The 27,260-nt window shown below is 42.1% G+C and overlaps 2 protein-coding genes across 2 annotated transcripts in view; both read right to left on the bottom strand.

Moving 5' to 3' along the window:
- Window positions 1–859: 859 nt before the first annotated feature.
- mapkapk3 (MAPK activated protein kinase 3) lies at window positions 860–15,016 on the bottom strand. Its single transcript, XM_046384589.1, has 10 exons — window positions 14,101–15,016; window positions 8,519–8,658; window positions 6,025–6,089; window positions 5,685–5,764; window positions 5,461–5,587; window positions 5,237–5,312; window positions 5,009–5,133; window positions 4,191–4,276; window positions 3,632–3,712; window positions 860–1,581 (listed from the first exon to the last, which is right to left on the bottom strand). Exons 1-10 carry the CDS (start codon window positions 14,407–14,409, stop codon window positions 1,426–1,428), a joined length of 1,245 nt encoding a protein of 414 aa, XP_046240545.1. The 5' UTR covers window positions 14,410–15,016; the 3' UTR covers window positions 860–1,425.
- Window positions 15,017–15,489: 473 nt separating this feature from the next.
- Window positions 15,490–27,260, bottom strand: part of dnah1 (dynein, axonemal, heavy chain 1) — a 31,358-nt gene continuing 19,587 nt past the window's right edge. The window contains exons 57-79 of the mRNA XM_046384590.1: window positions 26,587–26,754; window positions 26,267–26,458; window positions 25,642–25,773; window positions 25,153–25,278; window positions 24,867–24,986; window positions 24,151–24,300; window positions 23,891–24,051; window positions 23,565–23,790; window positions 23,188–23,383; window positions 22,877–23,028; window positions 22,587–22,783; window positions 22,332–22,476; window positions 21,889–22,047; window positions 20,839–20,970; window positions 20,538–20,708; window positions 20,227–20,406; window positions 19,679–19,855; window positions 18,771–18,941; window positions 18,355–18,485; window positions 17,406–17,550; window positions 16,680–16,886; window positions 16,246–16,480; window positions 15,490–15,863 (exon numbers count right to left, since the gene is read on the bottom strand). Coding sequence (XP_046240546.1) covers window positions 15,742–15,863; window positions 16,246–16,480; window positions 16,680–16,886; window positions 17,406–17,550; window positions 18,355–18,485; window positions 18,771–18,941; window positions 19,679–19,855; window positions 20,227–20,406; window positions 20,538–20,708; window positions 20,839–20,970; window positions 21,889–22,047; window positions 22,332–22,476; window positions 22,587–22,783; window positions 22,877–23,028; window positions 23,188–23,383; window positions 23,565–23,790; window positions 23,891–24,051; window positions 24,151–24,300; window positions 24,867–24,986; window positions 25,153–25,278; window positions 25,642–25,773; window positions 26,267–26,458; window positions 26,587–26,754 — 3,795 coding nt within the window. The 3' untranslated portion in view covers window positions 15,490–15,741. The remainder of the gene's footprint in view (window positions 15,864–16,245; window positions 16,481–16,679; window positions 16,887–17,405; window positions 17,551–18,354; window positions 18,486–18,770; window positions 18,942–19,678; window positions 19,856–20,226; window positions 20,407–20,537; window positions 20,709–20,838; window positions 20,971–21,888; window positions 22,048–22,331; window positions 22,477–22,586; window positions 22,784–22,876; window positions 23,029–23,187; window positions 23,384–23,564; window positions 23,791–23,890; window positions 24,052–24,150; window positions 24,301–24,866; window positions 24,987–25,152; window positions 25,279–25,641; window positions 25,774–26,266; window positions 26,459–26,586; window positions 26,755–27,260) is intronic.

Raw genomic sequence — 27,260 nt, 5'->3', positions numbered from 1 at the left:
CACAAGTAGGAATCGTACCAGACACTGTTATGTCAACATCATTTCGAGGTAACTGATACATGCCGCAATTACATCTGTTTTCATGCAGAAAATGGCTGACTAACTCGAGACAAATGCTCATCAGTGCCACCCTATGAGGAAGTATGTCATTTGCAACATACTGTAAAATTCCACTCACAAAATGCACTAAAAACTCTTATTGTGTACTGATTACAGGTTTTACACTTTCTTTCTACAAATACACAGAGCACCAAACAACAGCTGAGAGGTCACGGTCTATTTGGGCCACATCAAAGTATGGCTGACATCCCATATTTACAGCAGGGGAGCCAAGTGCTTCTTATGATTAGCTTCCCCTAACCCGTCCCCCAAATACTGCACAGGAACCATGTGATCCAAGTGGGGGAAAGGTACATACCATCTAATCTAAACATAATAATGGTGACCTTATTCAGCCAGACACCAAGTGTGATGGCTTGCTTCCTAAATAACTACTCCACTGCTGCTATTTATAGTAGCTTCACTAAGCCTGAAAGGCTCTTTCACAAAAACAATAGTTTCAAAGTCAATCCTGCACACAAACACTACTTTTTAAAGTTTTATTTACCATAGGGACAAATGCAATCAGTACTCAATCACCGATGAGATACACAGCTTTTCTTATGATTTAATATGAAGTGAAACTGTGGCCTGTATTTACTGGAAGCATTTTACTCAAGCCCCATTAACACACACACCACACACACACAGAGGACCTTTCTCAACATGAAAATGACGCAACTCATCCATGTACTACAAACAGCCATTGCCCCACTACTACACTGTTGCTTCAGTGAAAAATACTCACATTTTATTGACAAGTCGGTATCACACTTTGCTTTAATTGCCAAAAGCAACAGACAACATTAAGACAACACAGCTAATAGTGAGTGTTCCAGTTTCACAGTCTGTCCACAGTTGGTTTGTCTGTCTTCGTGTGTGATCTTTGTGCACGCTAGTGCATAGTTACAAAGGAGACCTCAAATAGGCAACCAAGCATTCAAATACACAAAACCTGATCACTACAAATCCTTCATGTCCACACACAGACACTTTTACAAACAGGAGAGATCTAAAAAAAAAAAAAGACATACAAACATAAAGATAACTAAAAACAGATGAGGCCTACAGTCAGCAGAGCTGTTGATTTCGAAACAGGCGATATATCTTGATATGTCTTAGAAATGTCCACTTCTGACCCTGCTGTTGTTCCTATGCAGTCCCTTTTGTTTCAGAAAACATTTCCTCAACAATCAGTTTTTCAAGAGTCCCAGGCAGGTCTCTAAATGATCCTCTCTTGCACAAATCAACTCTCCCTCCCCTCTTCTGAGCTGCTTTTCTTCATTGCTGCAGTTCAGCCTGGATTTCCATCAACAGTCCAGTGTCTCACTGACTTTGGCAGACCGTGGACCCACTTTTGGCCCCTGCAGCCGCCTTTTTGCGTCTCTTGTTGAGTAGCGGATTGCTGGAGGTGTCGAGGTCTTTGATCTTCACCTGGTCGTAGTCCACGCGCATGGTCGCTAAAGCGCTGGTCATCTCCTCCTGTAGAAGGCAGGGCAGAGGCTCAGCGTTATGTACTCCAAATGGAGGAGATTATACCATAAAGGACACGTCTGTCTTTTTAAATGGCAAATGATTAAAAGTTGTGTTTTAGGAGTTTTTAATGGCTAAATGATTGCTGCTTTTACTCCTCTACGTCCGGTAGAATTTAACTAACCATTGGATACATATTCAAAGAAACAGTTTGATATTTTTGCAAATGCACTTATTTGTTACAGCCAGGTAGCTTAGCTTAGCATAAAGACAGATGGTTGAAACAGATGGTTGCCCCTGTGCCACGGATATTGACCCCCCCGCCCCGATAACAAAGGTCAAATCTCCCAAAGGTCATTTTGCAGTTGACCTTGTTCGGTAGGTTTGCTTGTTGGCCACCCTTGTAACAGTAGCCTCTGACATGTTGGATACAAGAGGGGCTTGGAACATGGCTTATCTCTGGGTGAAAAAAAGGTCTACATGCTTCAATAAGGTGCACGTAGGTGGATTTTATAGTCTTTGGACAGAGTTAGACTTGCCATTGCCAGTTTTTATGCCAAAAATAACCAACTGCTAGTTTTAGCCTTATATTTAAGATACAGACATGAGAGGAGAAAATAAAATGTCATTTTTTTTGTCATTTTCCTTTAAAGGCTGTTCTACAGTGATTCACTAAATGATTCGTAGTGCAGAGAAAAGTAAACAAATTTGAATAGAGTAGAGAAAAAAAAACTGTACGGGGACATTCTTTTCAAAAAGCACACATTATGCTTTTAGAGAAGTGGTTGTTCAGGGGAGCAGTCGGAGACATTTTTACGCAATGCAGCATTGCTCACTGCAGAACCGAACAGTGGCTTATTGTGTGTCTATCATTTCTGGAAAAAGGTTCTTTTCAGACCTTATCAATTCAAACTTGCTCTTTCAGCTGTTGTGAAGCAATGTGTAATTCTTCTCATGATTTTTGCTCACATACAGTCATTGAAAAAAAAAATATGCAGTTGCACCATTGAGATTTTGTACGGTTAACCCCACAGTGACTTGATGAGCGTAAACAGCGCTGTTGTCCTTGAAGCACATTTCTTTGTGTAAATCATAGAAAAAGAGCCAGAAATAAAGTCACAGGGTTTTGTGTGTGTGTGTGTGTGTTAAATGTTAAACTGTGTGTATTAAATGTTGCACTGAACTAACTCAGTACAGACTGGATTGTGACCTCTGCTTCCCCCTAGTGTCCATCAGGGGACCATCAAGTTGGAGATTCACAAAACAAATATTCGAAAAATAAATAGGAATTATTTACACCTACTTCTAGACAAAAACAACCAAATTTTATTTTAGTTTTTGCAAATATAGTACCAATTATATATCAGAACTGAAACGAAAAAAACTACTAATGACCGTTGGTTTTTCTTACAAGGAAGACAGTTTTGCCCATGAAGTGCTAGCGTTCTACTAATGTATGCTGATTGATTAGTTAAGGATTTATGATTAGCAATGATACATTACGATAAGCTAACTTCAATTATCATTACATGAACATAACCACAATAATACTGTTTCGGGTTTTGTGTATAACCAACTACAGATACAGCAGAGGTCAAAAGTGTGGCTAAAACAAAAGAACTGATATGTGATGTGAGTTTTTCACTCCAAACAAAGCTGCAAAAACCTAATCTAATGGAACTATATTTTCATTCATTCTGGACTACCTCGCGAGCGCCCCTACATAACCGGAGGTTCTGAGAGTGGGAGTTCTCCTATTAGAAACTCTCTGTTAGAAACTCCAGATTATAACAGAAAGCCTTACAAATGGAGGGAGGGTAGAAAGTGCTCTTGAGTGGCATTATGGGAAACATACTGAAGATGCCAAGATTTTTTGCTTGTGCTTCACTAATTTGTTTGACAATTTTTATCTGTCTATACATTTTTATCAGTGTTCAAAACTTAATTGCTGGAGCACCCCTGTACCAGTGGAGCTAATCAAAACTTTTGACAGCTCAGCAGTCACAGGTTGTAATGTAAATGAGTGACCAGATGGGGGCAGTGCTGTCATGCTTCTGACCTTCACATCCTCCCACATCTCCCTGTCTTCAGTCAGAACTCGAGTGGTGTGAAGCGGAGTGGAGGGGACAACCATGGACTGCTGCAGAGTTCAAACACACACAGAGACACGAAGACGAGGATATGAGTAAACAGAGGCACAGAGAAACAAAAATCAGCAAAGGACATTTTCCATCTGTATTTGACACACAGGGCGGCATGGTGAAATAGCAAGAGGGTTCCAGGTTCGAATCCCGGCCTGGGCCCTTCTGTGTGGAGTTTGTATGTTCTCCCTGTGCCTGCGTGGGTTTTCTCCGGGTACTCCGGCTTACTCCCATAATACCAAAAACATGCACATTAGGTTAACTGGCTACTCTACATTGCCCCTAGGTGTGAGTGTGAGAGTGTGTGGTTGTCTGTCTTTGTGTGTTGGCCCTGCGATTGACTGCCGACCAGTCCAGGGTGTACCCTGCCTCTCGCCCGTAGTCGGCTGGGATAGGCTCCAGCTCCCCCGCGACCCTGACGGATAAGCGGTATAGAAAATGGATGGATGGATGGATATTTGACACACAGATACTTACATTTATCCACGGGTGGTTCATAAATTGAGTGATGGTCATTCTCTCATTAGGGTCTGTCTTCAGCAACTGGTGGATCAAATCTTTTGCTGAAGGAGCCAAGGCAATGCAAAAATGATCACATTATTAACAGAAATGTGCATATTGAAGCTTTTCCTGTTCTCATAGACAGACTGACAAGCTGGCCTACTTACCCAGCAAATAGGATTACATGAGAACATAGACTTACAGAAAAGAGTGAGACCGAGGGAAAGAACAGATAAAACTACGCACAGAGTCACGCTCAGTCACAAGTCATCTGTAACATAAGGGATCTTATCTGTGACGAGTTATCTGTAACATGCTAATTTGTTGTCAGCGTTCAGAAGTGTCAAACTGCAGGAAAGCACCAAGAAATGTCAGTATGAGTGGCAAATGAACTGGAGTGACCTTCAGAGCAACACCACACAAGAAAGGCAATGGAGACCATAAACCAAACCACAACGTGTTGTCTGTTTGCCGAGAATGCACTTAAGTAAAGACACATGAAGCTGTTTTAAACTCTGACTCATATAACATATTTTGTGTTGAATACGGCTGAAAAGATAATGCCCATGTCATTAGCATTTCTTTCTATTTGTGCTCTTACTCAGCTGCATGACGATTTAACAGCTATGGAATATGACACTTGTCACAGATGCGTAGTTGAACGTACGAGGTCAAATATCCCACAGAGAGTAGGAGGTGTGACATGTTCAGAACTGAAAAACGGAGAGGAAAGGCAAGTACTTCCAGGTGTGTGAGGATCAGTGTGGACAACACCTGTGTGGGGGTTTTCTCACCTTGCTGTGACACCTCAGCCCACTCTGGGTTGGGGAATTCATACTGGCCCATTCTGATCCTCCTCTTCATCCCTGGAGAGATGGCCTGGCCCGTGTTGGAGTAAAATGGAGGGAAGCCACACAATCTGCAGAGACACGAGTAACGTTAAAACCTTGAAAAGATTCACACGGAATGTATTATAAAACAACATTTGTGACATCGACACTGCCCCCACACCCAGCACTCACAGGATGTACATGATGACACCCAGAGACCACATGTCACACGACTTGTCATATTTCTCTGGGCCCAACACCTCAGGAGCTTTTCATTGACAAAACACGCACAAAAAGACATTAAAAATATATAAATGGAGAGATCAGTGGCAAAAATGACACACGGCAAATATATCCTCTTTCAAAAAGCCAGTTAACAGTTTATCTGTCAGGAAGATAACATAAAAGCAACTTACCCACATAGTACGGTGTATAACAGGGGGTCTGCAGGGAGTTATGTACTGTTGTCTCTTTAGCAAAGCCAAAGTCCGTTAATTTGAGGACTGTGTTTCTTTCTTTGGAGGTGTACAGCAGGTTCTCCGGCTAGTAAGGAGGCAGAAGAAGACATTTGAACTTTAACGACCCTGAGCTGATCACATTCTGCACGATTTGGGGTGGGTGATCGTCATCTTTTCTGCACCTTGATGTCTCTGTGCGCGATGTTCACGTTGTGGAGAAATTCGATGGCTGTGCCGATGTCCTTCATAATCTCAGAAGCCTCTGGGAGGAAAAGAGGCAAACACACTTTCTCAAACCAGAAGCAACTGCGACGTCACACAATGAGAGACACAAATAAAAACAGAGATCGTGTAAAATTGAGCAACAAACACGCCTACTCTTTCTTGTTCTGTACTTTCCTGTCTGACATTACTCAAGATGTCTGCCTTATGTCACTCTTTCCTGAGAATAATGGGTCATTCTTTCTCTCTCATATCCTGCAGTGTGTTTATAATTCAGTCCATTCATCTGTCAGTCCTCACCTTTCTCAGTGAAAGCCTGGTCTCCTCTAGCCTGGATCCGACTGAACAGCTCTCCTCCCTCCATACTGGACACACACACACACACACACACAATTTACAAACTGCACAAATGACACTCCATGTTATAATGTTACATACAGCAAGTGTAAATAAAGTTAATCCACTGCAATACTCAAAAACATGAGCATTTGTCCTCTGCATTTTTTTGCCGTAATAACAGTAGCAGTTATAATGATGATAACACCATTTTAGTCAAACTAATAAATACATCTGTTTTTTAGGCATCACAGTTACAGTAAAACTCAGATAAACACAACAGGTGTCAAGTAGTCTGCAAGAGAAAGGAAAGCTATAAGCTGATATAACCATGGACATGACAAAATACTGTACATGCAAAGTGACAGCTGACATCAATAAATCACCACTATAAGATTGACGAACCAGAGTATTTACCGTTTCCTGTCTGCTCTCTATTTCACGCTGAGTCACTGGGTTGAATTTCAGTGGAAAGGTATCGAGACATTTTGACATGCCAGATCACTGAGATTTTTCAAGCCTGAAGCTTTCGGTTTCTTGCGAGGAGAAGTGTAAGTGAAATTGAACTTCGACTAAAATGTTGAGTGAAAGTCTACATCAGTAAAACGGAGACTAAAAACCAGATCAAAGAGGGAAGAAGCGAAAAGCACCAAAATCTTCTGGCTGAAAAGAACTGACAGCGTTTATGTGAAATGAGCCTGCATTTTATTCTTACAACAAACACAAACGCTGACCTGAGACCTTTGACCTGATTCTTCAAAATTTCAGACAGTCTCACTACCAAAAAGCTTTCCAGAAGCAGCTGCCCACCCACCCACCCACCCGACACATCGAGCTGCTGCCGCCGATGCCTGAGACTCTTCCCCTTCTGGTGCTCAGAAAACAAACAAACAAAAAAAACCAAGACGGTTTGAGGTCATCTGTGACGTGCATGTGCATTAAAGTGGATCAAGTAAGAGTGTACTTTTTGTGGTTTGTGAGCACGCAGATGAACAGATAGCTGACAGATTAATGTGTGTTGAACTGGCTGCAATTTGTGCCGCTGTCCTCCTCGTTCATACAGGAAGCAGCTTGCAGCAGTGTGAGTGCGTGCACACACACACACACACACACACAAGGTCAACAATAAACAGTACTGCAAAAAGGCAATAAATGTGACTAAGACAAGTGTTGAAATTTCACCGTTGAAATGGTTTCTCTGCTGTCACACTCTCCAGTTTCCTCTGAATTCCATTTGATTATTGTTTCTTTCCACTTGTAAGTGGCACAGAGAGCAATAAAAAGAGGTGAGCTGTAGAAAGCTCACCTACGTGTGTGCACATCAACGCGCACACACTCAAATGTTTTATCACTGACGCTGGAGGCACTCGGGGTGTTAGGAGGGACAGGAGGGACAGTTTGTTATGACGAGCGAAGCCCACATGGAATCCTGCTCGTCAATCAGCACCGACATCTTCAGCGTCAGGTCTTATGACCGACCTTTAACACGTCTGCCCTCAGTGGCACAAAGCTTAAGCTCTGACAGCGCGTGCTCACACACACACACACACACACACACACAAGGCTCTGGTTATTAGATATGTGTATTAGATATAATGAAAAAACTGACTTCCTACATCCTTTTCAGGCGAAACGGCTTCAGCTGACTCCTCTCATACGAGCTGTGGCCTTCTCAACATAATGGGAAAAATAAATGCTACTCGTTGATCCCGTGTTGAGTTGAGAAGATGACACAATCTCGAAGGAGATATGTGGTGATTCAAGTCTCTTTCTTTCACTACTTCTGCATTATTCACAAATCATTCACATTCACTGTTCCTTTTCTGGGCTGACTGCCGCCATGAGTTCAACAGAGACTCGTTAGATAAATCAACACCATAATTTTCAAGTCCCTGCTCCTACGCAGAGCTGTGACTTGTGGGATTTAAGATTTATGAACTCATCACGGTCCACTGCCAACCTGTTGATTATAGATAATCAACAGGTTGGCATGACCTAAGGTAGAAGGACTCAATTTTAGAAAACTTTGCACTTTATCTTTCAGCATCGTCCTTTAATCCTGCCCCGTAGCATACAGATCCCTTCCTTGTAGAAAGCCACATCTTGGACCTGCACAGGGTGGCCCACAGCTGCGATAACATCATCATCACTGTCAAAATGGCGAATACTGATGTTCTTCTCGATCTCGGGGAAGAGGCAGTAATCTCAGGCTGCCATCCTCCCCCAGTGTTCCTGCCATGTCCTTAATAGGCCTCTTTGAGCGATAAGCCCTTGAGACGGAGGTAACGAATGACTGCAAGGAGGATGTCGTCCATTTTCTCACACAGCGCTGACTTAACTTTTGAAATACCACAGAAACTATTAAGGCTGGAAATTAAGGCTTATCAAGGAAATGTGGTCAGAAAGGTCAGAGTGGGTGTAAACTGCACAGAGCGCAGTGGCGAAATGTGAGTCCTACCACTCCATAACGATGAGCAGGCACTTCTTCCCGTGATGCATGTTCTCATACAGGCTGAGGATGCGAACAATATACGGTCCTCCCGATACTCGCCAGTGGAGCTCCACCTCTCGCCTTGCTTTGGGGCAGTCGTAGAGAATCTGGGAGACAGAGTGAGAGAAAGACGAATAGAAAATCAATTTGTGGTTTACAGAGAATAAAATTCCAGAGTGTGACAGGACTGTGAACTAAACACATTAATAATTTGTTGGATATTGTGTTTAAATTTGAGTGGATTCACATTTTGTTTATGTCAAGCTGTAATTAACCAGTAACAAAATTAGTTTAGATTTGGCTTTATATGTGCAAAGCTTTTGGTCTCATGTAATGAATAATAGGAACTTGTGACTTTGAGAATCCATTAGTAACTGACTGACTCATTCGAGTGTCTCTGGTTCCAACTTCTCAACTTAGAAGATTAGAAGATTAGAGGATTTGCTTAGATTCAATATATCTTTTAGACAGAACTAACAATAGGAAGACATCAGCCTCTGGGGAACTGTGATGGATATTTTAAAAATATTTCATAGCATAAACGACAGACAAATTAATTGAGAAAACAACAAGTAGGTTAACTGATCGTGTAAATGATGGTTAGCTGCGGCATTAAATAATCCAAATTCACACTGTAATAATGATGTTGACTGTATGGTATGGTCAGCCTCAAAAATCCCTCAAACCTGCAGCATCATGTCAGATCTTATACTCATTAGGCCAACAGCAAAACACGTTTACCTATTTCTGTTACTTATCTTGTTACCCATATGGATAAATAATAATAATTTTCTAATTTAGTGGGTGAACAGACACCTGTCATGAACGCAGACTCGGTAAAAGATTAAAATATATCAAACATCACTACACTAAAAACAATAATGCAATTATTGATTTTGTCTTCGCTGATCTACTACGAGTCAGCTGAGGACACACATGTAGTCCCTGAGGCCAGTGCTGGCTGATAAACGGTGATCAGGACGTGTGATAAACGAAATGCAAAAAGACCATCTGTAAGGCAGTGAAGTAGAAAACATTATTGCATCTACACGACACCCTGCATTCCCTTCCTTTAGGCGGAAGTCTCGGATACCTGGGACATATAGATGAAGACCCAGCTAGCTGTCACACTGGCTGAGAAAAAGAGAACTAATACGGGCAGTTGAATATTTGTTTATTTATCGCGAGTAATGACATGCCATAGATCTTCCTCGTACTGTGCAGGACTACTTAAAGCAGCCTAGTCACATGACAGGGTGTGTTTCTGATATAAGCAAATGCGTGGGCAGACACACACACACACACACACACACACACACACGTACACAGCAGGTGGTGGACCTTGACATAACACACATCTTCAGTCAGTGTGTATTTTTGGATATGACAGTGATGGGGTGAACTCCTGCTGTTCACAAGGCCTGTCTGGTCACAGGCCGAATCTGGAGTACACAGCACACAGAAAGGCTGACTCATTGACGTATGACAGACACACACACACACACACACACTCACACACTAAATCTATGTTCTTTAACAGGCGAGCCTTCTCATAATACCAAAGAAATAAAGGAATAAAACTTCATATTCAACTGGTGAAAATTCGAATAATTTCACATTTCTTGGAAACTCCAATGTCGAGCCGCTCACAGTGTTGTGTGTTAGCTTGCTAACATCAAAGAGGAAGTGAGGGCCGAGGGTTTCGAGCACCAGGGTGTTGAAAGTAGAAGCTGAGGGTTTCCGTTGACTTATTTGTCATGTGTCCTACTTTGTAAAGCAAAGCAGTGGGCAGGTGTTTTTCTGCGATGTCCTTAATAGTTTTATGACTTCAATCAGAGCAGACAGGCATGTGAGCCGGTCGCTTTAATTTCCTGCAATGAAACAGAATTGGTTGCAATAAAAGAAGACTGTGTGGATTAAACACACATATAAAACACTATGGGGGAGACAGAGGGATGACTGAGAGAATGAAACCGACTTTATCTTCTTATGCGAGGCGACATCACAGAGACCAACCGCACTCTTGTGCCTGATCCTACTCTTAGCCAATCAACCACATCCTTCCAGTCCTCTCTAAACCAATCTCCGTCCACCACTGTAACACACACACACCCACACACCTCTACCTGATAATGCCCACTCTATCAAACATTAGTGGATGTCAGGGCATTGGCCTGTATATCTAGATAATAAGGTGGTTTATTTTTACAAGTTCTAGTAATAAAGCAGTGCTCATAAAGTCTAGTGGTATGGGAAGTGGTATACAGTTCATCAATACGTATTTATATACATGATTGTCTGATGATACATGATGACTGTCACAGTTTAATAGTAACACTTACATTGCTGCTGCTTCTCTGGTTGTTCATGCTAGCAGCTCTGTGGGGCGACACTTGAGCTAACTGCTAACACGAGCAGGCTACCAGCTCACTGTGAAAATGCTAACAAGTTGATGTTTAGCTAGTATGCTTATCATGCTTGCTAGCTTACTTTAGCATGTTCGTACACTAGCATTTGCTAATAAGCGCTGAACTCTAAGTACAGCTGAGCTTAGGCTGATGGGGATCTTTAATCTGGCGGCTTTTTGGTCATAAAACAAAGTGCTGGATAAATAAAAAAAAAAAATCATTAGGAGTCATCCTCCATGATGTTCTCAACTAAATTTCATGCCTATGCATCTAAATGAGATTTTTCAGCCTGGATTGAAAGAGCGATGTAGGCCTATTGAACAACATAGCAGCCACATTGCTAGCTTGGATAAAATAATAAGAAACAGGCATTCCTTTTCTAGTTTTTGTGTAGTATTATAAAGCAATGTGGAAAAACTTTGAGTAAAAATAACAACATCAGAAAATCATACAACATAGACTCACTGCATTAACTTTCCACTAAAAACACTAAAACAATTTTGCATGTTTCTCCATGACATGAGAGGTAAACTGCTGTGGACTTTACACAAAACCTTGTGAGTAAAATCCCCACTGGGCAACAAAAACTTGCAGGAATGACTGACACTGACACTTCCAGCTCTTTCCAATACTACGAAGACCCTCCACGATAAAAGATCTCCTGTTGAATCCATTCATGTTTCCTCCGCGGTACAGTCAAAGCAGATAATGAGCTTAAATTGCACAACAAGCAGTTGAAGTTTGATAGTCAGTGGGGACTTAGAAGCCCAGACCTCTAAGACCGATCAGCTCGTTTAAAAGCACCTGCTGCCTGGAGCGAGTCTGCATAAACTGCATTAGCGCATTTCTCAGCAGTTTCTGACCAAACCACTGATGATCTTTTTTATTTATGACAGTTCGGTCTCTGTGGGTCCCAAAGGAAACCGAGATGTGTATGTGTGAGCATGTAATAGGTTTGAATACAGAGGTGAACACACACACACACACACAAAAAGATTTTGACTATGAATGGAAGCTTGTACACAGACCTTCAGCCTGTACAGCTTTCCAGATGCTAAGCTGGAAGGCACTTCAGATGCTAAAAGGGAACAATCGCCAGCTCGCTATGCACTTCAAATGGTATTAACAGTTAATGGTGGTGCTCAGGAGGTCTGCCATACACCACAGGGACCACCGAGGTCCCTCTCCTCCCAGGGGTCACACAAATCCAAATTAAAAGCAACCTGATGACTGTAACTGAATTACATTAAAAGGATGGCTCCCCTCCAGCTGCAAAGTGGATTAAACCTATACCCATCCATTATGTTTACCGCTCAGAGCAACACTTAATTAAAAAGCCAGTGAGCTAGTCAATCCCTCCTCAGCCCCCTCCCCATCAAACACTCTCCATTATTTCCTTTTTTCCTTCTCTTTGCTTTGAGATTAAAACAATATGGGGAAAGTCATAAATTAAGAAGGACAATAAAAATTCATATTGAGTACACTCTTAGTTCAGTGCAGGTCAGTAAGAAGGTCAGCACAGGTGCCAGAAAGAACTGTGAGGCAAATTATAAAGTCATGAGTGTTTTGTTTGTTAGTGCTGAAACCTTTTAACACAGTCTTCACAGGGCAAAAAGACCCTTTAGTCACTGAGAGAGGTGGTTTTGTGGCACGTTCTCTAAGCCGAGGTCATCCTGACCTGCTGTTAGTTTTCCCTGCTGGAAGCTCCAGTCTGCCAACCACCAGGTGATGCAGTTATGGATGCGGTCAGCAGTCGCATGACTGCAAAGAAATGTATTTTTGCACTACAATACAACAGTTTCTTAATATCCAATTAAAAGTTTCTTTCTTCTCTTCTCTTGTGCTGCGGTACCACGTAAACGCTGGGCGTTTTCTTGTAAATTCTGCTCCTTTTAAAAAAGCCTCAGCGAGTAGCCTGAAGATTTTCTTTTTATCGTTTATCTTTGCTTTCTTTCTTTGATTTCTGCAATGGAGTATTTGTGCTCTTTTCCCTTCCAGTCTGCTATCAAGCATCCTATCCCTCTTGGCCTTCCGTCCTGTGTTTGCGACTTCCTATTTTCTGCTTTTTCACTTTATCTTTCCTTCTCATCCGCTGTCTCTCTTTCTATCCCAGAGCTGCTCGTGACACTGCTGCCTAGTTTGGCTGCTCAGATCCAGATGGATTACTGTAAGCCAGTAAATCTCTCTGAGTCTCTGGCCCAGTGGTGACAGGTGACAGCCTGATGACCCGTGCTCGTGTGTGTTTACGTGTGCACGAAGACGTGCCAAAGTTTCCAATGCAGCCCAGAATAAGGTGTCACTGTCAAAATCCATGCAGCTCTATGAAGCAGCGTAATATATCACAGCATATGGCCGAGCCCTTAACTTCTATCTGATCCGGAGATTGGCTGAGACTTGACACAACGCAGCTCCATGATCACATTCAGCACGTGCCCATCTGGTTGCATGTGAACTCGGGGGGCAGCATGTACAGTGTATGGGAGCAGCTGGTACACACACATGCAAAAGCATTGCTTAGACATGCATCTACAGCAGTCCTTTCCACAAGCTTCACTGCTAGTCTGAGTCTTGTATGTCGGTGACAGGAATCTGAAATCAATAAAGGTCCATGTTTTTGAATCTTGGCTACAGACTTACCAGTGAACCCACTTACAACTCTTAGATCTTAAAGACACAGTAAAAGTGTCCATGTTCAGATGTATCAAGATGGCATTAATGACACAGTGAACAAAAATCAATTACGCTTCCAGTTACTGACATTTCACCCTGCTTTATAACAACTGTGTGTATTTAAAGGATCAATTCACAGTCTAAATCTGAATAGATGTGTATATTCACTCCCACAGTCAGAAAAATAAACTGTTGAACTGGTTAACAGGTTTGGACACAAAAATGTCTTATATCAAACTTATACTTCTAAACACACACTCAAGTAAAAAACAATCTAGCCTTCAGTTATGATCATTATGGAAACACAAAAAACGCTGCTAAGTCTATGTCTATAACTTTTATAGATAAAATTGAGGCTAATTGAGGTTTGACTGAGGTTTACTTCTGAGGTGTGTAAGCTGAGCTGGGGGGTGCGGGGGGGGGGGTCTCTCTAACACAGGCCTACTCATAAGTGTCAGGTGACTTTAGTACCTTCAGTGCGCACTTCTGTCCAGTCTTCTTGTTGAAGCACTGAAGGACTTTGCCATTGATCCCCAAGCCCAGAACCTGACCCGAGATCTTATAATCGTCCGTCACTGCGTTGCGCTTTATCTCCAATTTGGGATAAACGGGAAGGGGGAAGCGTGTGGACTCGCTGCCCGCGTCCTCCCCGTCCGCAGCGAAGGGAGCGGGCTGTTGCTGCTGCTGCTGCTGGTTCGGGGTGTCAGTCGGGGAGTCCGGCTCCGGCTCAGCCTTTGGCGCCTGCGGCGGTTTCTCCTTCTCGTTTCCATTCTGTAGCATGTTTATACCAGCCAGTGGTACGCGGAAGAGTAAGGAGGAGGAAAAGAAAGCGCCAAAAAATTCACCAAAAGTAAAGCGATGCTTCCTGACGTCCTTCCCGTACAGCTGAGGGGGATCCTCGAGCACCACTGGCGCGTCCGGTCGTCCTGGGCACCGCAGCCCTGATTCGGGACCCCACAGTAATCCCACTGTAGCCTAGGATCTTATAAATCTTCTTTCATTTGCTTAAACTACGCAAAAATTCACTGAAATGAAAAATCTGTCTCTTCAGAGAAATCCAACTATTTTAGGACATCTAAATATACATATATATAAAAATTAAATCCCAGTCAAGAAGTCGTTAACGTAACAGAGGCGCCGGTATTCTACCGATCCCGGAGATCTCGGCTTCCCGTTGATCTGAAGTCCCTGAGCTCACATGGACAGTCACTGTCACCGTTTGTTTAAGCGCCACCCTCCCACAGTTAACTCATATTTCTCAACCTGCCTTGTGCTACCGCCTTAAAGGAGCAGGACGTGTAATCAGTTCAGTATGCAGCGCAGTGGTGGAAGAAGTGCCACATTGCTGAAATACTCCACTACAAGTAAATGGATTTTAAATTCGTACCAAAGTATTATCAGCAAAATGTACTTAAAGTATGATAAGTACAAGTGCTCACTGTGCGGTAAAATGTTCCCTGTCTGTGTTTTATTATTATATAGTGTATGTGGTGTTTTGGGATTAATATTACTGCAGTATTAATGTGTATTGTCCATTTTACTGCTGCAGATGTGCAATGTTGAGCTAATATTAATTACTTGTGTTGGGGGGTTAATCTGCAGCAACGCATCATCGTATGAATCTCTAAAACGTCAACTTTTTGAGCTCTGATAAACAGTCCTGTTCTCAGCTTTGTGGCCCTGCATTTTCCAGCTTATGCAAGAGTGTTTTTAAATAGTTCATTTAACTTAAGAAGTTGAATTTTCTCAACCCTTAAAGGAACATTTAATCATCCAGGCTATCTGAAACATTCAAGATCAACACATAAAGTAAAACATTTGCCTCTAGATTGAAGTGGAGTAGAAGTACGAAGCATGAACTGAAACAGGAGCAGGATCTCTAATCTCAATAATCTTACATAACAATATTACACTAACATGGCACGGAGAAAAACTGTTTATTGCACAGACTAAAGGAGGCTTTCATTGAGATCATTTATGTCAGTGTCTGTGTTTGATTCTGTCTCAGCGACCACAGCAACTGCAGTCATCATCGTTGTGGGCTGTGAAACAAACATACTGCACAAACAGGTGTTTTCTGTCTTGTCTATGAAAAAGCGTGTGCGACAGTAGTTAGTAGTCCAGCGCACAGATGAGGGCGACTCCTCGTTTGATCCAGTGTCTCTGACTGTGATCTGTGGGCAGCTCCACAGCAATCACATAGTTGGTGGAATGACCGGTTGTAGACAGAGTCCCTACAGAAGCACACAAACGCAGTTAAGTGACATGAAGGCATTTGTTTGTATTTTTCCATCACTGCACTGAGTGATTCTGAGCAGTCGAATGTGCTAGCACAAGGTGTCGGTCGTGTGGGTGTGGGTGGAAAATACAGAGCTGCACTTTCAGACATAGTGTGAAACAGGACACTAACTGGAATCTATTTTGGGTGAGTAATAAAACCACCAAAAGGAGACGCACACAAACACTAGAGTGAGCAGTCTGACACTGAGTCACACAGAAAAACAAGGTTAATACACTGAGCTGAAGTTTTAGTTAACTAACAAAGAATTTCATTAGTCTCTAAATGAACAAACATTGTAAAATAGATGAACCCAGTCAGACGCGGTGTGTACTAACCAGCACGTGTGAGGGTCTTGTAGATGGGGCAGACATAGACACCAGAGGTTGGAGGTTTTCGGTTGGGTTTGGGGATCAGCCAGATGACAGCCATTTCTGTGTAGAGCTCCTTGGGCCTGGACTCTGTGAGCTGACCTGCCTCGGTATCCCATCGAGCCCCTTCCAGGAATAGACCATGAATGTAGCAGCCCGCGTTTGGTTTCTCTGTTATCTCCGACACTGACTTCACTATTACCTGAAGGGGATTACAAAAGAGATGAAGAAGAAACAGGATGATCATCAGTATTATCCGTTACTTACATTACATAACTTGACACTATATGTTTCATATACAGTGGGACTAGTGTGGTAAATGTGTAGTGCTACGTCTGGCAAAGAAAAAACCTGAACGTCTTTCGCCAGAATGACACAGACCATCAGGTTTACTGTCTGACCTCAAAGTCCAGTCCAATTGTGTCGATGGAGGTGCCGGAGCGACGGGCGTAATTCTGGAGGGTGCCAGTGAGAAAAGCCTGGGGGAAAAAGAAGCCGCTAATCCAGAACACGGGTGGAATTCCATTAGAGATCCATCTCTGCAGAAAATTGATCCTCTGAAGCAGGTCTGACACCCAGGAGGCCAGGGGCTTCAGAGACGGGTAGGCCTGGGGAGAGAGACGCACGGCCAATCACAGCGACGTATTCTTAGAAAGCATAGCCTGGGATTGTAAGAACAGCACAGAAATGCTACTAAAAGTTCATCTGATGTCCTGTAAAATGAAATCACTCCCAAATGTCAGATGTCTGAGTCTCATCCCCAAGTCCATATGATAACACGCACAGACAGATGTCATAATATTAGTTCAGTTCAAATCTCAAAGCCGTATTCTGTATTTTGACATTTCTCACTAACTTAAAACAATCCTCTAAAATATGGTGGATGGTGTGTTTATTGTGTGGCTTAATGTGTGTGGGTCAAAGCTTCTCTTTAAGTTGATCCAGGCTCAGCCATCCTGCCTACAAAACTGTTTAAATGTATAAAGAATGAGAAGGTGATCACTTCAAAATTGCTATTCTCAATGAGAATCTTTGTTTTACAGCAGGTGTTAACTTGACATCTGACCAATGGTCACTGGTAAGCAGAAGGGAATCAGAAGGAGAATAACTTGCTGTGTGAGTCTTGCCTTGGCTTTCCACATATCAGGCACCACGTTGTTGAACAGACTGTTGGCCATAAGCTCCAGTTCTGATGACATCACCACTAGACCCTTCAGAGCCTTCACAATATCACAGAGACTCTGAGAGATGACCACCAGCAACGTGTTATATCTGAAAGACACACAACACAAGGCCCAGTTACTCAAAAATGAATAATTTAAACTGGCAATACCTCACTGAGCGCTGCTCAGATTACAGTCATTACATTCACGTGTCCTTCTATTAACCTACTATTAAACAAAAACCAAGAACATGTGCATCAGCAAGACAAATGCAACAACAAAAGCAACAATAATTATGCATATATATATATAGTAATTCAATAGTAATAATGTGTGAATCACTAAAAAGTAACTAATAGTCCAAGATTCTTAGATGGCATTTATAAAACTGTACACAAGAATTATGTTTCACAGATATAAAACAGATAAAACTATCAAAAGTTGGCCACAACAAACCTTTGTGGTGTGAGGACAACAGCACATTGAAAAACGAGAAAAGCTTTTTTCCAAACCATACTACAAAAAGAAAATAATACATTTGTGAGAGGCTGATAGGACAACAAATTCAGTGTCAGAGGTTCAGAGATTTCTGACTTCAAGTCTGCTGGCATCCCAAGCTACAGCAGTTCACACTCCACCAAATGAAAAAGGTGTTGTTATTAGAGTATGAGTACAAAGCCTTATAATTATGGTTACTGGCTATGATTCTTGAAGGGTGCAATTTTAGCTGCTTGTCTCAAATAGTCATATTATATTACTGGTTACACCGTTAATTATAATTTTTACCTTGAAAGTGAGCTGAGCTAAATGTTGTCAGAGATACTTTCAGTGCAGCACAGATGGCTTCTTTCTCTGATGAAGAACCTGCGGTGTGGTTTGTGATGTTATCTTATGGTACAGCCTGTTATGTTACCTGATGGCCTCCTGGATGAGCACTGTGTTCATGGACTCTTCGTAGAGGACTGGGAACTTTTCCATCAGCTCCTGAACACAGAAAGGCTGAGGAATCTTTTCGACGATGCCTGCCACTATCTCCTCTACTATCTACAGTATAGGAAGAGGAACAACATAAAGATATTAACATATTATAACACGTCTCACCACCCATTTAGAAAAAGCATTGAATCTACCTCTTTACGCATCACAACCAAATTCCCGACAGGCTACTCAACATGGCACAGTTAGAGTGTCAGACTAAAAACACGAGTGTTAAAGGATGACAGTGATTTCCGTTGTCCTGCACCTCAAGTACACACACTATAATAAGATGCAAGTAGTAGTAAAACAAGGAAAAGTAAAGAAAATAATAATATTAAATAATATTTGTACCTCCTCCAGACTTTTTCCCCCAGCAGATGCAGCTCGAGGCTGCAGACGAGCCACGGCTCCCAGCAGGGCGAAGGTCTCATTCTGGGCAAAGCTGATGTTAGCGTTGTCATGGAGACCAAAGATCTCAGGTGTATCATTGATGGGCAAACCACGTATGTATGCCAAGTAACCCTAGGGTTAGAATTGCCATGGCAACAGGTCACTCGATGACACCAACTGTGATCAATTAGTTTGATAGTCTGCAAGTCAGAAGTTGAAGTGTTTTGCTTTATGTGTGGCACTTTGCACACTATAAGCATATGAATGTCAGTCATTTAAGAGGAGTTAATAAAATAAGTACCCTGGGTTCTTGCACGTGCAATTAAATTAAATTCATTGGAAAAATGCTGCATGACAAAACCACAGTATTTCTAATTTGGAATTTAACTGACCTAACTGCATTTGAGACCTTTGATAATAAAAATCAGATTTTTGACCTTTACTGCAGACATTCTGACTCAACATGTGCAAGCTTTACACCTGCGTAACTGCAGATATATATAGATTTTGTAAAATGACAAGTGCTCACAGTCTCTTCTTCTTATGTTTCCTTGTTTATAAAAGGAAGAAAGAACAATATCTATCCTTTTTCTTGTTTGAATTGAACCATTAATACAAAGAATAAATATTGAAAATGACAATTAATATCATAATAAAAAAATATCATTTTAGTATTATATTGTTTAGATATATGTTGACAGGCTTCATAGATAAATATTTTGCAGTGTCTCATCGGAGACATGCCTCTATACATACTAAGTTATACTGATTTCCAAGCCCAGAAAGCATACAGACTGATGCAGACAAAGGCTAAGTCTAATGCACTATTCTTATCACTGTCCTTCTAAATGCTCCTGCGTTTATCTAACCTTGATATCCAGATTTGTGTCTATCTGCCGGTAGACTCCAGACGAAGAGTAGACATGATCATCAATAAGCACAGCGGGACAGTAGAAGTCCTCCAGCACACTGAGCAGACATCGTCTGTCCCAATCATCTGTCACACGGCCGCCATAATTAATCTCCCCTGCAGTGTATCTGAGCACCTGGACAGGTGGAGGACACAAAAGGGAGATAGACAGATGAATATGCTCAAACACACACTCTCTCTCTCTCTCCCTCTCTCTCTCCTCAAGCAAGAAATTTCTGCTGTTTCTTGCTGAAGAGCTTGTGTTCCTGTAAGATTATACTTAAACTATCTGTCCACAGTGAGAGGATACATTTCACAACAGCAATTAAATGAGAGCAGTGGTCATATGCTTAGGAAGACTAAGAGGACAGGATCAAACTGATGATAGAAAAACAGAAAAAGAACAAAATGACACCAAAAGAAAAACAAAACAAAAGCGAAAAAATGTTGTGGCTTTGGTAGTGGTCTTAACAGGTAGTTAAATATATACAGGATAGTTTCACCCACCTTGTAGGGGATCTGCTGGTACTCGTCCAGGAACATTTTGAGTTGGCTGATACAGATGTTCAGGTCTCCGTCGGTGAACTCGTAGGGAATGTTAAAGCCCAGTGGGCCAAACTTCCTTCGCTCCAGAGCAATTCCATGGAAGAGACACAGAGACAGGAGCAAAGACTTGAAGTGTGTCATCTGAGGAGGGGAGAAGAGAGGAATATGTTAAGAATATATATAGGAACTGTTTTCAAAAACAGAAATGGTGCAAAAAGGTAAGTTCTATGATTAGAAGTATGAGAAGGTAAATGTAAGGCTAAATACAAGACCTTGGTGGAAGAGGAGATAAAATCATTGGTGAGTCTCAGGTAGGTTTTCTGTAGATTGGCCTTGATTCCCCTGGGGGGCTCAATGGTCATCTTTGACCCATTCTGAAGAATGGAAACTGGGAACCTGTTGCTGGGAAGACTTGTGAGCCACAGGCGAAAGTCCCTGTGCACCTGTTTGGGGGATGCATAACATGTGGTGCCAGTAGGCAAAAAAGAAAGAAATTAACACAGTCAAAATATATGAACGTTTGTCTAAAACGTTACTATGGTGTACAGCAAAGATATTTACTTATCTAAATACCTTTGCTGGGTCGATGTTCTCAATAAGTCTCTCCAGGGCAGGCATCCAGCTGGGCGCCAGGTGACAGTTCTGGAAGAAGACCCAATGACCTCTTTCCATGGCAGAGTGCATCATGGTCTCAGCCCAGGGGCCCTGAATCACACAAACAACATGTGTAGACAATAACAGGCGATGTGCCAAAAACAAAATGGCAGTAAGCTGAACCAGTGGTGTAGTGGCGCCTGAAAAACTGGTCAGACTCTTTATGCCTTTTATGCCTCAATTCTTTTTAAAGTGGCTCCTGCAGCAAAGGTTGACTTCATCCTGACACCAGCATGGTAGTGGTAGGCTAGTTAATGTATCAAAAGTAAAAGTAGGTACTTGGTATGCAGAATGGCATATTAAAAATTAGAATTTATCGCCCCAAAGATCCTTTGTCTTTTAGGCAGAAGAGTGCCTGTCTGGACTATCTGTAACCTGTTTCTGTCCTCCCAAACTGGACACAATATTTTTTTTTTGTTTGATCCATATTTAAGGAAAGGTCAACATAAGGAATACTTTGGCATACAGCAATCTCCCCAACATAACACACATCCCCTGACATTCTAGGGGTTTTTCAGGAAGGCTTAAGTGCCTCAGTTCAATGTAAACAGAAACTCAGGACAAGGTGATAAAGCAATGCAAGCAAGTAATGTGACAAATGCACGCTAACACTCACTGAACAGCTACAGGGCCAGTGTGTTGCTGGGAGAAATGTTTGGCTGACAACTTTAGGTTTGTGGAGGTTGAGTCTGCATTTTTCATAAAACCTGTGCCTGATGTTAATATAATTATTTTCTTAGCTCATCTATGGTGTCCTGGAATCTAGCAACTGTCAAAGTGACACATTACATTGCCCTGGCCTATGGTCAGAAATAGAGAAAACAATTAGCACAGAGGTGGCCCTTCTTAACAAGCCAAATGAGAATGGCCTGGTTCTTGTGAGGAAGTCATTTACAGTGGCTTTTCTCCAGAGTCAGATAGGAAGAGAGACAGGGAGAGAGAATTCCCAAGCATCCCCCAAGCCCTGACCTGGCCTTGGCCCAAAGAGATGGCACTCATTTTCTTTGAAAACTGCATGACGTCAGCAAACTTGTAGAGGTCAGCAGCAGGGTCAGTGCCAGGGGACAGGACAAAGATGAGGGGAGTGGAGAGGGACGACTCCTTGAAGACGACAGACAGGTCTGACGTCTGGAAGAGAGATGGAGAAAGGAGTAACAAGCTATAAACATGTACTGCAAACAACGAGAAATCATTTTCAGTTGAAGTTAGCATAGTTCGTTCTGTACTAAATATAAAATGATGTTTGCACTGAACAAACCACACAACCAAAACATAAAGAGCCATTATTGCCATGTTGACTTTACCATACTTCTAAGTCACAGTCACAGATACAGTATAAGAATACCTACTGAGTCAAAACATACATATTGATGTTGACATCAACATTAGATTAAAGAGGACATGGACTCTACCTGAGGTTCTATGAAGCGCTGTCCCAGCTGAGCTGAGACAAAGTCCTGCAGGCCTTGAACGAGACAGTCAGCCCTCAGACAGCGCAGGACCAACAGCTTCTGGAATGAGTCCAGCTTTGTGTCCCACTCTCCTGGGAGAGGCTCCCTACAGGCAGACAAACACAATTGCACAAGGTATGATATTGACATCTATTGCACAGCACAAATGAAGGAAACAAACGTGCATTTGTTGGCATAATAGTAATCCATGCATGCCTGTGAGGCTGGTTGCTATCAAAAATTGCTTTGAAACCATGCAGATGTTCAGTGAAGCTCTCCGCCAGGTTGCTGAAATTGTCCAGAGCGCTGAGGCCCAGGATGTCCTGCCAGGCACGCTCAGACAGCCAGCTGACTGCTGGGTTGATCAGCTCTTGGACAGGCATCCCTCCAGATAGAAGGTAGCGCCACTCAGCCTGTCACAAAAAGACAATGCAGATTTCATCAAATGTACGACTTGACTTCCTACAGGAAATTAAAGAGGTAAAGCAAACTCTGCTTTTGCTCACCATATCAATTTTGGTGTCATTCATCATGATGCGTGCGCATAGGAGGAAGGCAAACATGAGCTTGTGCTTCTCAAACAAGCTGCGGCACACGTTGCTGTACAGGCTGAAGGTGAAATATTCATTGATGTTGGCGATTCTCTTTTCCACTGTGTCTGTGAGGCAAATGTCAAAAATGAGTGGAAGCAGAAAAATATTTTTTGCATCTTGTTGTTATTGTCTTGTTACATCTTGTATTTTTACATACTTGTTTCAAAATCAGAAACCACTCCTAATGATTTTTCAGTAAAATTTTCTGTGGAATGTCTTTCTACCTGCTCTCTCAGAGTTAGCAATGCCAGCCATGAAGATGCCAAGGAACCACTCCAGTGAGTACTGGTACATGGGGTCAACACCGGACAGATCAGATACACAGAAGAAGAGGATTTGTGTGCGTACAGCCACAGGCACGTACTCCAAACGGGTGGCGTCAATGTCCTGCTCTGTCTGCTCTGCCGCCATCACTTTGACCTTTCAGGAAAACCAGTTTGCATTAGTGGAAAACCCAACAATAGCAGCTTATGAGTTTGATAGCTATAGTATCATATGTGATGTTCTGGAGCAGGTTGTATATGAGAAAGAAAACACTTCCATGACAGACATTTCAGAATTTCATGTTAGGCTATATATATATCATTTCCCACCATCTGACCTTAATCTCTCCAGCCTTTATTTTGGAAGCCTCCAGCACTTGGATAAGTTCTTCGTTGTCCACAGGGTTTCCCTCTGTAGAACTGAGTCGAAACAGAATCTCATCCTCAATTTCTTTTAGGTCCTGTTTCATCTTGGCGTTGCTGATGATCAGCTGGTTCTTCGCCTCCTCCAGGTCTGGACGTTCCTCAGCCACCACCTGACCGAGCAACTGGTCCTCCAGACCACTGGGAACACACAGAATGTACATTTAGACAAACAGTAAGACTAAAACATAATTCTCAGAAGTTAATGCCCTAAATCGATTTGATTGAATCGATATGTTACCTGGGCGAAAGGGTGAAGTTTATAAGTGTGACGTTGGTGGAGACCTCTGGAGAGTAGTGTGGATTAGGCAGCTTGGTGGTGATGTACATTCTGAAGGCTTCATGGTAAGGGATGACTGAATCTCCCAGTTTCAGCATTGTGCTGCCTTGCTGCTTAAATGTCTAAAGGCCAAAATATAGCAGAACAGGGTAAACATGCGTTTGACACTGCCTTACTCTACAAGTGACATTTGTTGGTAATAGATGTCCATATTTTTTCACCTGTTGCAACAAGACAGGTTCTAGGGCAGGATCCAACTCCTCTCCTACATTCTCCAAGAGGCAGGGTTTACCAAAGCGAATGGCATTCTCAAGGCTGCGCAGAAAGTCCCGGTCACTTAGCTTCATGGCCTCCAATCCATTGTCCCGTTCCTGCGTGACAACAGGAAGCAAGTGTGACTGAGCACTGGATTATATACAACCACAGGACATCCAAATGGAATCAAGATGTCCAAACTCGCTCTAGCAGACTTATAGATTCATAGACTCGCAGACTTTTCGTGTTGATGGCTGTCCATATCCACATTTTATTCAGTGCACAAGGGTCCTCAAGCAGACTTTTTGCAGACTTCTACAGAGTACAGAGTACTGACTTCACCAGACTTGATTGATATAATTACCCACAATTCAGTACAATATGGATGTCAAGTTGTAGTTTTTCATTGACGACTAAAAAGGCAAAAAAAGTCTGGAGGGTGGATATTTAGATTCACCCAGACACCAAGAAGATTACCAGAGGAGCAGGTACCTGTTTATGTACTGAACCTAGTTTAGCAACATACTGAATAACGCGATACTCTGCTATGACAGCTCTTGATACTAGCAATTAAAGTCGAATTACAAGCAATATATGCGATATGAAGAGACAATTGAAAAATACTGATATGGCTAATTTTCACTGAGACCCTCTGCAGTTACAGTCATATCAGCACTCTCACCATGTTTTTGATCCAAGTGTTGGCTTGTCCCTGAGGATCAATGAAGAGAGGCCAGCGCAAAGAGTACTGGGCAATCACACCATTCTCCACCGAAAGGTTATCCTTGGGTAAACCTGATATCTGCGCAAATGACAATGTATGATGACAAAGAAGATACTTCAATCAAAGCCTAAGTGTAAAAACATTCAAAAAACTAAGTCAGTCTGCTGGTATGGCTATTAACAATTAAGATCTCTGTTTTGAGGCTTAGATCCTGAAGGTAAGCTGCTGACAGGTTGGCTCTGACCTGCCAGGAGCGGATCTTGACTGGATCTCCAAGGGTGTTGATCAGGTTTGGTTCGTCAGTATGTGGAACATTTAGCTCTTTGAAACAATGCAGCCACTCCCGTGCCATGGCTGCTCTGTATTCCCCCTAAACAAAAACAAAAAATAGACATGCAATAGTGCTGATCAGCACAAATATAACAAATTACGGAACAAACAGAAACAGTGACACACTGTGGCTATCCTACTGAATTCTCATACGTGATACATCTGATAAGTTTTCTACTGGACTTAACAATTAAGTTCGAAATTCACAACTGTAATAAGTCTGATTTTTAGTTGAGTGAACTGGAGCAACAAATGCTCAATGCAAAGTTTTTTGATGTTTTGATGTTGATGTTGTCATCATCATGTTATTAAATGCAGTTTATTGTAATGTGAATGATGTATATGATGTATATATAGTATATTTTGTGTAATGCAACTTTTAATGCACAAACAATCCACTTACAGTGAAGGGTCCCAGGTACGCAATGTAAGCTGCAGACAGAAGCACATCACCTGCCACATTATTGACCATGTAATCCAAATGCTGCACTGTTTCTTTCCAACGCACCTTCTCATCCGCCAGTCCACCTATGAGCTGGTGAAGATAAATGCATCACGGCATAACTATCAATCAAGTTAATCATCTTGAAAAAATTGTATTCTCCTTTGACTGTATTATATTGCCATTTATAGTATACTGCATTTAAAATGTATACATGAACATGTTTATCAAATATTGTTATTCAGTTCACATGAACTGTTCATGTTATATTTATATATTTTTAGGTGCACTTGTTGTGTAATTGACATATTCCAAATATGCTGTACCTACTATGTCACTTTTGCTTTGGTTTTGCATAAATATTACATTTACACACTGATTTAGGGTGAAATGCTGTTTATAACAAGATTTAATTTCTTCTTCTTCTTCTTCATTTCTAACATTAATTTGTTATCCATATGTTTTGTTTTTTTTCTGTTGTCTTCATATCTGTATCCCATTGTTTATAACCCATCTGGTCTGTTTCCTGTGCCGCTGAAATGCTAAATTTCAGTGAAGAGTTGATTATCCTATCCCTCCTTCTGACCTTGTCTGCTCGGACAAGGCGGGTCTCACACAGCTGATACTTCTTGTCCAGCTCCTCTTTCTTAGCCAGACAGTCCTGATACTTGGCCTGCAAAGAGGCGATGCCGGCCTCAACTGCTGCCAGTTTTTCTTTGGCATCATCCAGGATGCGCTGGGTCACCGCTAAGTCTTCCCGGGCCTCCTGGAGAGCTTGCTATACAAATGTTTACATTTTTAATGTTTAGATGACTCTTTCATTTCTCTCATCAAAAAGATGTAAGCACAGTACTGTCGTACACTGACAACCAATACAGTTCCTCAAGAGTGCTTTTCAATTTTTACCCTTTTAGGGGCCACGGCCTTGGCCACAAAGTGATACACGTGCATAGCTCGCACCCACTGGCAAATGGAGGTACAGGCTTTGGAAACCTTGGCAATGGAGGCTGGCTGGAACTCCTCGTTATCTATGTAGGGCTGGACTAAACTGATCACACTGTCTGGGATATTGTCCTGCAAAAATGACGAGTGGAAGAAAAAGTGGAAAGAAAGACTTCTCAAAGACAGGAAATGACCACTTCAGCATCAAACACTGAAACTTATAAAACTTTACATCTTAAGATTAAATCTTAACCCTCAGGAGTCGACAGACGTGCCGGCGCGTCCTTATCACAAGACCACTTTAAGACGACGTAGCTGCAAGACGCAGCCTCGCTGAATCTCAGTTTTTTTGTGTCGAAAGTGGGCACCTCAAACTATATACCAGTTTTAAAATTTTGTTAATATGTCAAGTAAAACCCGAGTTATGATAAAAAATATACGCACTGTTTTTTTCATGACCATTGCCATCACGTTTGGTGCGCGTTTGGGGCGCGCATTTTATGCAAGAAGACGCAGTAAACACCAGCGCATTGAGCGCACTTCATTCAGTGCACTTCAGCGCATTTTCCCCAGTCGGGTTTTAGAGTTTTGTGTGATTTTAGGTCCAGTGTGTCAATACAGTATGTCAAAATGAAAAA

This window comes from Scatophagus argus, chromosome 3, assembly GCF_020382885.2.
Source record: "Scatophagus argus isolate fScaArg1 chromosome 3, fScaArg1.pri, whole genome shotgun sequence".
NCBI classification, from domain to species: domain Eukaryota; kingdom Metazoa; phylum Chordata; class Actinopteri; family Scatophagidae; genus Scatophagus; species Scatophagus argus.
Note: the sequence above shows the minus strand (reverse complement) of the source record. Positions and strands in the feature narration are given on the sequence as shown.